Genomic DNA, 10,653 nt, shown 5'->3' with positions numbered 1-10,653 from the left:
CCATACCCGATGCAAACAACCCCGTGCCCCCCCGCGTCGCCCCACGCCCGGCAGCTCCCGCTGAGGGGCAGAGGAAGGCGGTGATGGGGGACGTGGTTTGGTTTGGGGGTGGTGGTGGCCCTCAGCAACCCAACGAGTCCCCACAAGGCCGTGGTGCCATCTGGTGGCAAATGGACCCGAGGGTCCCGTCCCCAGCTGGTCGCGGGAGGGGAGCAGCCCGGTTTGGAGGTGGCCGGGTCCCGTCCCCGCGGTGGGAAAGGCCAGAGGAGGTTTGAGAAGCATCGCCATGGCGGGAGGATGCGCCCTGCTCTTCCCTTCCCCAGCAAGAACCCCATGTGAAGGGCAGCGGTGGGGACCCTTCAGGTGATGCCGGACCACCGCCGCCTTCCCGAGCTGGTCCTGCCCTTCCTCCACTGAGGATGAGCTGGGACAGATGATGGTGGCTTGACGTCCTTCCTGGGTGACCTGCCCAGCCCTGCCGGCGTTAGGGGCATTGCTCTATTTTGCAGCAGCAAGTGGAAGATGCTGGGAGGGCTGGAGCCCCTCTGCTGTGGGGACAGGCTGAGAGAGCTGGGGGGGTTCAGCCTGGGGAAGAGAAGGCTCCGGGGAGACCTTGGAGCCCCTTCCAGTCCCTAAAGGGGCTCCAGGAAAGCTGGGGAGGGACTCTGGAGCAGGGAGGGGAGCCATGGGACGAGGGGGAACAGTTTTAAGCTGGAAGAGGGGAGATTTAGGTGAGATCTGAGGAAGAAATTCTTTGCTGTGAGGGTGGTGAGCCCCTGGCCCAGGTTGCCCAGAGAAGCTGTGGCTGCCCCATCCCTGGAGGGGTTCAAGGCCAGGTTGGACGGGGCTTGGAGCAACCTGGGCTGGTGGGAGGTGTCCCTGCCCAGGGCAGGGGGTTGGAATTAGATCGTCTTCAAGGTCCCTTCCCACCCAAACCATTCTGTGATTCTATGAAATGAGGTTAAACTCACGGCACTGCAATCCCTGGCCAGCCTGGGACCCTCCAAGCCCCCTCCGGGCTCCCCGCCTGGACCAGCACAGGGGCACGCAATGGTGGCGGTGATGGGGAACGGTGGTGGCTGACTGGAGGGGACAGGAGAGGAGGATTTGCCTCAGGCACATCACTTTGGTCATGCATGGCCGGGGCGGGGGGGTGGGGGGAATGGTGACCGTGGGGCTCCGTGACCATTCCGAAGCCCCGGGAAGCTCCCGGAGGCTGCCCTCCAGCCACGGGCACTCCCATTAATCCACCTCCAGCGCTGAGATCGCTGCTGGTGCTTGTCGCTAATTACAAATGACTCAGCCGTTTCCAAAGCAAATGAAGTCACTGGCAGTAATCTTTTTGCAAGCGGCAAGCGCTCGTTTACCCAGGGCTGGTAATTACTAATTGGGTTACCTCCATCCCACCTTACAGCAGAGCAGCGGGGTGTCCCCAGCCCTCGCCAACAACCTCTTGCTTAATTTTAGGCGCCGGGGAAGGAAACAAGCCTGCGAAGGGCGATTCAGAGCAAGAGGAGACCACGGTGGCTGGATGACGGCTCGGGGAAGATGGGGCTCAAAGCACCAGCAGCGTGAGACCGCCTGGAAAGTGGCATTTTTTGGTTGTAATTAGCTTTGAAAGGGAGATGCTTTCACCCGCTCCCGCTCCTGGACCCACAGAGCATCCCCGAGAGGTGTGTGCCCGAGCGGCTGTGTGTGACAGCGCGATGCAGAGCTCAGGGGACAAGTGGCTGCCAATCTGCCGCTCCGGATCCGGGATTTGTCTTCATGTGCAATGACAAACTGGTTTTTGGACTGGTTTTTTTTTATGCCCCTTAAGAGCCAGAAGGGATTAGGGATTATGGGGGGGGTGTATTGCCTCAGTTGCGTTTACTTCATCTTCCACGAGTCTGAGGCAAGGTTGCTGCCTCCTGCCCGTGTTTCCTCATTTGGGGAATTGCTCCAGCTCCAAGTTGTCTCCAGGGAAGGGGGGTGGCACAAGGGATGCGCCGTCACCTCGCCCCCCTCCCCCAGTTATCAGAGGGCAGCTCAGTGACTCAGTGCTGCCGTACCGCAGCACAGCTCATCCGATGCATCACCGTCCCGGAGTTCCCGGTCGGCCGGCCGGCCAGAATGCCCAGGGTGCCCCTGCTCTGCTCCTCGGCTAATTTTACCAAAGCTCGTTGATGCTGAGCTTTCTTTGCTTGCATTGCAAGCGGAGACCTGCACAAGAGAGAGCACGGCTTCCCTCCGAGGGGCTGGACCACGTTGATCCCGCTCCAGATGCCCGGTGGAGCGTCGACCCTCTGCTCCCAGCTTGTGCTGTGGCGCCTGCTTGCACCTGCGTGGTGCCCATGTTGGGTTCATGTCCGAGGGGGTGGCAGAGGGTGCCTGTCCCTCCTGGTCCCCGGGTGATTGACCCTGTTTCGGGACCGCTGCCTTGGTCCTGACCATGGCCCAAAGCAAAGCTTCTGGTGGAGCCCACCCTCTGCCTAACCAGAGTTCCCGGCCCTGGGTTTGATTTAGGGAGAAGATTTAGGTGAGGGTTTCCAGAACAAGAAATTCCAGACTTAAGAGAGGGGCCGGAGAGCTTCCAAAGTGAGGGCTGCTAGTAAAATTAGCTGCTGAGCATCCTCGGGGTGTCTCAGCACACATCTCAGTCTGGGGGTTGGGTTTGGCAAGGTGGCTCTTACTGGGGACGGCAGGGTCCATGCCCACCGGAATGTTGTAATCCTCTGATCCCTCCTGAGCCCTGGTTTTCTGTGATGCACGTGTGGATGGCTTACGGGCCATCACCAAGCATGTCAAGATGGGGAGCATAAACTGGTCCTGGGCTGTCACCTCCTCCCCAGTGTTGGTGAGTCGGTTGATGGGGGTCCTCACCCCACCTCACCCCTCCTTTGTGATAAGAGGTGGTACCTCCAGCCGGAGGGTCATTTCTACCTGTGAAAGGTGTCTCTGGGCCGTGTCCTGGGGACAGCACAGCCACGGCTGCCTTCCTCTGTGCCCATCCTATGTGCCTTAACATTTACATTTCATAGAATCATAGAATCACGGAATGGTTTGGGTTGGAAAGGACCTTAAAGCCCACCCAGTTCCATCCCCCTGCCCTGGGCTGGGACACCTCCCACCAGCCCAGGTTGCTCCAAGCCCCGTCCAACCTGGCCTTGAACCCCTCCAGGGATGGGGCAGCCACAGCTTCTCTGGGCAACCTGGGCCAGGGGCTCACCACCCTCAGAGGGAAGAATTTCTCCCTAATCTCTAACCTAAATCTCCCTCTTCCAGGTTAAAACCCTTCCCCCTTGTCCCATGGCTCCCCTCCCTGCTCCAGAGTCCCTCCCCAGCTTTCCTGGAGCCCCTTTAGGGACTGGAAGGGGCTCCAAGGTCTCCCCGGAGCCTTCTCTTCCCCAGGCTGAACCCCCCCAGCTCTCTCAGCCTGTCCCCACAGCAGAGGGGCTCCAGCCCTCCCAGCATCTCCGGGGCCTCCTCTGGACCCTGTGCCCAGCCCACGCTTTCCTGGCCAGCACTTGTGATGCCACCCGACATCCATCCATCACCCAGCAGCCCAACCACCCACAAGGCCCTGAGTGCTCCTGCTCGAGGGGGCTGGGCAGGGGTTGCCCCCGCTCTGATATCCGCCGCCCGAATTCAATGACGCTGTGACTTAAAGAAGACTGAGAGCGGGGCTGACACGCAAGGGCGGGTGCGCGGTGCCTGCATCTCCTGCTCCCTCTCTCCCACGGATGCTCAGACCTTCCCTCTGTGTGACAGACGTGCTGGGGGACTTCCAAAGGGACGTGCCACGGTGAGCACAGCTCTACCCTCTACCTTCGCCCCGGAGCTTGAATCTTTCCCACAGATGAGAACAATATTAGCGTCAGCGAGGCGGATACCCGGGCTCTGTTCAGAGCAAGGCAGGCTCTGCCAGAAGCAGGGGGTAATCAGCACGGTAATTAAATGTGCAAATAATGGGAATTTGGGAGCTATAACAAAAGGCAGAGGAATAATCCGGAGGGGCTTGGAGAAATTAGGAACTCGGAGCGAAATCTAATCAAGCAGAAAATAGCCTGACTGGAGCCAACGGCTGGGGGCTAAGGCAGCCGGCCTCGGAGCGCTCCTCCCCTGGCTTCTGGGGGTGTCTCCAGTGACATTTTGGGGCAGAACAAGAGTTTTTGGAGAGATCTGTTCCTGCTCGGTGAACAGGACTGGCTGCAGGCTGGGTTTCTGGGAAAAGTTCCCAGATCTGCGCTATCGGCGGACGACGGATTTTGGATGTAATATTGGTGGAAATAATCACCCAGAAGAGGAGTCGGGGGGAAACGCAGCTGGTGGAGGTGGAGGAAGGATACCTGAGACCAGTGGGAAGTTGGGCTGTTTTGGGGGAGAAAGTGGTTTTTCATGGCAATGGGGTTGCTAAGGGCTTAAATATTTTATGCAGTGTTTGCCTGAGACGAGCTTGGACACGCAGAGCTCTCTGGCCAAGGGGAGATAAAGGGAAAATATGAGCTGGTTTTGGTCTGCTGGACACAAAACCCCTTGCGAGCATCCTGGGAAGGACTCGTGGTCGGGAAGAGCTGGGGGTTGGAGCCAGGCTCTGGTGCAATTGATTCCTGCCTGGTTTCCATGGCGGGATACGGTGGATGGTCATCGCATCTCCAGGGAAGTGGTCCAGGAGGCTGGGAGCCAGACTCAGGGGACCCGGCACTGTGCCATGGGCACCCTGGGGACCAGAACTCAGGTGGCACTGGCAGGGCTGAGCGACATCCCCGGCCACTGTGCCTTGGTTGTGCACAGGGGGACGCTGTCTCTGAGGACCTGCAAGGGGACATCCCATGGGGTAGAAGGACTTTCTCGCTCCACCAACTGAGACCCCAAACCCGTGGTGCACAGGCAGGGATGCTTCCATCCCACGGCGGGCACCGCAGAGCCTTGTAGGTCTGATCCCAGACATCCAAAGCCATCCCAGACTCTCGCCAAGACCCATCTCCCAGTGCTCCCTGCCTTTCATCACCAGGTTTGCTCCGACGTCCCGGAGCACCCCCCAGGCACAGGTGACACGTCTCAGCCCCACAGGGACGCGCTGCCACTGCCTCCCCGTGCTTTCCGCCGGCGCTTGAAAGGACCTTTCAACAAGTCCCAATAAAAGAGGCGGTGCGGCGAGGAGCGAGCCGCTCCGACAGGAAAGCACATCCCACCCCATCCTTGTTTTCCTGTTTCTCTGCCTTCTGCCCCGGGGAGGTGACCTGGCAGCGGGCTCGGAGCCAACACAGGGCAACGGCCCTAAACTGGAAAGAAAAGGCTGTTAAAGACGGGATCATCTCCGGCTTCGGATGTCCCAGAGCCCCACATTGCTGAAGCCCAGGAGAAGGTAGCAGGGAACTGTCATCGCAGGTTTTCCCTTTTATCCCGCAGCTGAGTGACCTTTGCTCTGGCCTGGGGTGGCTGCGTTTGGGCTCGGTGATCCCAAATATCTCCTGCAGCCCCCGAGAGTGGGAAACAGAGGCACCGAGAGCACGAGCCACAGGGCAGGAGCAGCCCCGTCTCCCACCGGCCATGATGGATGGGACCAGTGGAGACCACAGGGTGCTGGGGCCTGGGATTTTAGGAAAGCTCCCAAAGCCACAAGCTGTGAGATGCCGTCACCGGGGCTCAGCGGCCCCAGCACTGGGACCAGGTCTCCCCTGCTACTGGGACCAGTAGCAGGGCTTGGAAAAACCTGCAGCCCCCTACTCCCAGCTCGCTTCCCTGCCGGGCAGGCTGTCCTCCAGGCTCAGAAACGCCATCAGGGGGGCACAAGCCATCCCTGCCCCACAGCCTGTCACAGTGTCGGGGGGTTATCCTGGGAATACACCACAGGGAAAACCAGCCCGGGGAGGTTCCTCCGCCGGCCAAACCTGCGGGGAAGGGTTTGTTTAGCCCCAGCAGCTATAGCAACGAGCCCTGCTGCCTGCAGCAGCCCTGCTCGCCCCATCGCCCGCCCCAGCCATGGAGGTGGGGGCACCCCATGGGGCCTGGGGGGGCACGCCGGCAGGGACCTACATCCTACCCCACAGGGTAAGCCCTGGAGAGCAGCTCTGTCTCTGGATTTATGGGATAGTCAGGGCTCACGAGGGTCGGGTGGGGAAAACGGGATGGGGTGGGAGGAGAGAGGGGCTGGTTTCGGGTGGGCACTGGGATCTGGGGCAGCAAAGCTGCTCCTTGCAAAATCCCTCCCTGCTCCCTGCAGGTCACCGGGAAGGCCACTTCTGCACGGGGACACGTCCCCAGGGGTTGGGACTTGCCAGGCATGCAATTCATCTGGGCTTGCAGGGCTGCACCCCTGGGAAGATGGGGGCTGGTGCAAGCCACCCCCGCCTCTGAGGCTCTCACCCCTGCTCCTCCCGGGGCCAGCATTGCTCTCCTCCCCACCACCAGCTCCTCTCCCCTCTCCTCCCCTGCTGCTGTCCCGCTAATGGGGCACTAAATTAGAGTGGGAGATTCCTGGGGTTTTCCTTCCCCTCCTGCCTTTCAGCTCCAACCTGGGCGATCCGGTGGGGCCGTGCCGGTGCCCCAGCAGCCAGTGGTGATCCTCCAGCAGCTTCCCGGGATGGTGGCTGCCCCGGTTCCCCCCGCGGGACCTTCAGACGTCCGGGGAGGTGCGTGATGGTAGATGTTGTAGAGGTCAGCGTTAAAACCAGCTTAACTTCATCCTCTTCTTCTTTTGCCCAGCCTTTTCAGGATGAGGGGCAGGCAGGGGGGCTGTGCCCACCCTTTACAGCCGTACCCCGTGCTTTGACGGCTGCTTTGCCCCATGGGATATGATTTTTGATGGTTTTAGCAACCTTGAAATCTGGGCAGGCTTTGGCCACATCGGGACACTTCCAGGGGATGGTTTTGGGCTGATTTTGTAAATCCACCTCTCTTTATTCCTCCAAAACCCCCATTTCACGTGGGTGTAGGGAGCATCACCAGGGAAAGTCAGGGTGACACGGGCTCCTAGGTGGGACCGGAGTGGGACACGTGCCAGCCCCAGAGCCCATGGGACGTGCAGGTGGGAGCAAAGACCGACTGTCTACAGGGGCTTCACCCAACCTTGTGCAACCCAGGATCCATCAATCTGGGCTGGGGGAGCAGAGAGCAGAGACGGGGGAGCTTGTGATCCCCAGGACACTCTGCGGGGGAAGCCACGCAGCGTTTCGGGGAGGGGGGAAGGTTAGGCCGTCTTTAGAAAGACACGGAGGAAAGGGCACGCTCAAAATTGGTGTGGGAAGAGAAAGGAGAGCCCAGCCCGGCCCCTCGCAGCCGGCTGCCTTTCCAGCGGGACGGGTGGGATCCATTAAGAGCTGCCAGCCCTTCGCCTGCTTTCTCCTCCTGGTTCAATGCCTGGCTGCTGGCCCGCTTTCCCCTCGTGGCTCCGGCTCCGGCCACCTCCCGGGTTGTGCTGTAATGCTCCTCGCTGGAGGGTCAGTTGCCCCATGGGTGCCCTGGGAGCCCATCCCAGGGCGTGAAAGCATTTTGGGATCGGGCATGTGGGACACAGGGGTGCCCAAACCCCTTTTTTTCCCAGGATTCCAGCTAAAAGTGGATCGTGGGTCTGGTGCAGAAAGCCAGTGGGATCTCGGGGGCAGCCCCTCCAGCAGGTTTGCAGGCATTTTGCAGGGGAACTTCACGCCTGCGGCAAATGGGGATGTTTCGATGGGGATGTGGAGCCAGACGCTGCGCTTCCCCCGCAGCCTGATTGCCCTCAGCGGCCACCTCGCGGCTTGGGCATCCAGCCAAGGGGACCGGGACATGTACGTGCCTGGCTGCTCCGTGTCCCAGCTCCTCATGCGGAGCCAGGGAAGGGGCTGGCGAGGCACCGAGCATCCCCAATCCGCTCCTCTCCCGGACCCAGCTCCGTAGGTGCTTGCTCCTGGGGATGGAGGTGGGTCCAGCCCCAGCTCCTGCCTCCTCGGGAGGGTCTCTGAGCCCCCCCTGCATGATGTGGTGCCAAGCAGAGCTGACCCTGGCGTGGTCCCCATGCGGTGCCACCCCCAGGACACCGGCTCTGCCGCCTGGTGCCAAGGCAGAGCCTTGCCAAGCCGCTGAGCACTGCCAGGACCACAGCAATTCTCCTCCGAATGGGCGGAAAGTCTGATGCCTCCAGCACCACTAATCACCTTTTGTGAGCAGCCCTCAGCAAGCCAGACCAGATGTTTAATCACATTTGCAAATAAGAATAGGCTGGAATATGGCTATTTTAAAGCTTTATCCAAGCAAAATAATTTTTAAATGCCACATGGGCCTTCCAAATTGGGGTGGGGGGAGTCTGGCTTAGCTCCCGCCGCTTGGGCACAGGGACAAACCGTGGTGCCGCCCCATCCCATCCCAGGCACTCATCCCATGGCCGTGTTTCTTGTGCCCTTGCTCCGATCTCTCTCTGACGCAGAGCCCCTTACTCTCCAGCAGATTTAATCGAGTTGATGATGATTCAAAACTCCCAAATGCACCAGGTGGTGATGAACAACCTGGCTATGTCGGCACTGACGTCCTTTGGGTTCGGGCCATCCCCAGCCGCTGCCCAGGTAAGGGTCAGGGATGCTGGATGAGCAAAGGGACAATGGGATCAAAGAGGACCAAAAGGACCAAAGAGGTGGGCAAAGGGACCTTTCCAGAGCTGCTCAGGAGAGCAGGATGCCCATCTCCTGCTTCGGCACAGCGTAGGATCCCTCCGGGCGCAGAAGCTGGGTGGTCTCAGCCCACCTCAGTCTGCAGCCCCTTGGGGTTTTGGGGCTCTTTGTGCTGGTTTGACCCCCATCTCTGCCAGCACAGATCGCATCCAGGCTTCCTGGAGGCGATTCAGCCCAGCGGGGAAGGGCCAGGACCCTCCCTGCGTGCTGCGGTCCGGGCAGGGTGCAGCGCGGGGCTGCGGCGGCCGAGCAACGAGACTGAGCGCTATTCATTAGGCAGAATGGCTCTGCAAGGGCGTTCATTTAAAAGTCCATCTCGAACCTAAATCATATGAAACATTTCATCTCCTTGGGGGGAAACAAATGCTGCTTTCTCGGCGGGGGCGAGGGCTGGGCTGCGGGCAGCTGCCTTGCTCGCTGCCAGCTGGCATCTCGAGGCACGTCCCCTCCCCTGCTGCCCGCCCAGTGCCCACCACTTCACCCAAGACCGGTCCCTGCCTGTCGCATCCCAGCGGCCGGATCAAACAGAATCTTCCCAGCAGCGTTTTGAGGTCCCGGCTGCGGAGCTGCCACCTCCCCGTGTCCCCAGCAGCCTGGTTCCCACGCTGGCCAACCGCGGGGCTTTGTGTGGGAGCGAGCCCACCCAGCCGGACCCTGGGAGAGCCGTGCCGTGTCGGTGGCATCGCAGCCAAGAGCGGCTCCGTGGGAACTCTCTTGCCAGTGCTTTGGGGAGCGGTGCCCCAGGCTGCCGAAAGGGGCCGGGCACAGCCCTGCCTTTTGTTCCTCCCCGCAGGCGATGGCGGTACCTTTGCAGACCGGAGAGGAAGAGGAGGCTGTGGTGTTCCACCATCACTACATCCCCTGCCCTGGTCCCGCTCCCGTCCTGGCGTGGCCGGTCCCGACGCGGGATCGGGGACCTGCGGCTGTACGGTACCTGGGCGCAGGCTCGTTAGCCGAGGATGAGGAGGTGTGAGTAACGAGGGTGCTGCTTGGTGGCACCCAGCACAGGGTCGCGTGCATGTCCCCGGGGCTCCTGGTGTAACAAGACTTCCAGCCCAAGCTGGGACACAAGGGGCGATGCCGAGGTGGCACTTACTCCTGTCCTTGCTCTCCTCCAGCCGTGCGGTGCCCCCGCCTCCACCCCCCAGCGCCACGGGGACTGTGGGAGCCAACGTCCCACCAGCTTCGGGTAAGGACACGTTCTCCCCATGTCCCTCAACGAGGGACGTCTTGCCCTCACGTGTGGATGAAACGGGCAGCACCCGGTCAAAGCTGAGCCCTCCCCACTCCCTCCATCCGTGGGATCCTGGGGGTGGCCATTGCGCATCTTCCAGCTGCCCTTTTCTCTCCGCAGAGTACTATGATGTGGTGGAGGAGAGGCTGTGAGCTCCATCCATCCCAAGGTGGTTTCTCCTGCACATCCCAGCCCTCAACCCCAGAAGATCCTGCAGGTTCTGAGCATGGGTGCTCCATGATACACCTCGTTTTGGGGCTTCCTCCCCGCAAGCCACCCCCGAAGGCAGAGGGTGTCAGGAAGCCTGTCACCAAAAGCCAGGTGACAGCATGACCCCAAACAGGGACAGTCTTTATCTCCACGCTCTGCACGGGGCTCATCCCCAGCAGATGGGTGGTGACATCCCAATCCTGGCTGGAAAACACGTCTCTTCCAAGCCCTGAGGACTCTGCAGCAGGAGCTGAGCCACCTCCCCATGGGTGGGAGGAGGCGGGTGATGCCAGCCCAGGTGGTCCTGGTCTTCATTAGTGCCTTCAGATCTCAATGCAGCACATTGCCTGTAATTAATTTGCTTTGTTAAGGAAGTGCCCTGCTGTCACTAATTAAGCATCTGTAATTACACAGACTGCTGGCGCCGTGCCTGAATGCAGGGATCCCTCCAAGCTGTGGGGGTGAGGAGGGGTGGGTGGGTGTGAAAAGGGGTGATCATGGAGTTCCTCAGGATTCAGTGTCCCCTCTGCCCATCGGGAAGCGGGGGCAGATGCATTTTTGGGTGCTGGAAGCTGTCCCCCC

General features: G+C 60.6%; 1 protein-coding gene across 2 annotated transcripts; it reads left to right on the top strand.

Moving 5' to 3' along the window:
- The first annotated feature begins 5,912 nt into the window (after positions 1-5,912).
- PRR29 (proline rich 29) lies at positions 5,913-10,487 on the top strand. Of its 2 annotated transcripts, none has more exons than XM_074561813.1 (6): positions 5,913-6,033; positions 6,491-6,614; positions 8,404-8,522; positions 9,421-9,596; positions 9,746-9,816; positions 9,982-10,487. In XM_074561813.1, exons 1-6 carry the CDS (start codon positions 5,965-5,967, stop codon positions 10,011-10,013), a joined length of 591 nt encoding a protein of 196 aa, XP_074417914.1. In that variant the 5' UTR covers positions 5,913-5,964; the 3' UTR covers positions 10,014-10,487. The 2 variants fall into 2 exon arrangements, with proteins under 2 accessions (XP_074417914.1, XP_074417916.1); XM_074561815.1 differs by having other exon boundaries at positions 8,407-8,522; positions 9,982-10,483.
- Positions 10,488-10,653: the final 166 nt, after the last annotated feature.

Source organism: Larus michahellis, chromosome 18, assembly GCF_964199755.1.
Source record: "Larus michahellis chromosome 18, bLarMic1.1, whole genome shotgun sequence".
Taxonomy (NCBI): Eukaryota; Metazoa; Chordata; class Aves; order Charadriiformes; family Laridae; genus Larus; species Larus michahellis.
This window is presented reverse-complemented; position numbering and strand designations above follow the sequence as displayed.

Bases quoted from the DNA above. Each gene is read 5' to 3' on its own strand.
- PRR29 (XM_074561813.1), top strand. From the start codon at position 5,965: ATGGAGGTGGGGGCACCCCATGGGGCCTGGGGGGGCACGCCGGCAGGG. The intron at 6,034-6,490 runs GTAAGCCCTGGA...CCTGCCTTTCAG, and splicing joins CCTACATCCTACCCCACAGG to CTCCAACCTGGGCGATCCGG. The intron at 6,615-8,403 runs GTGCGTGATGGT...CTTACTCTCCAG, and splicing joins ACCTTCAGACGTCCGGGGAG to CAGATTTAATCGAGTTGATG.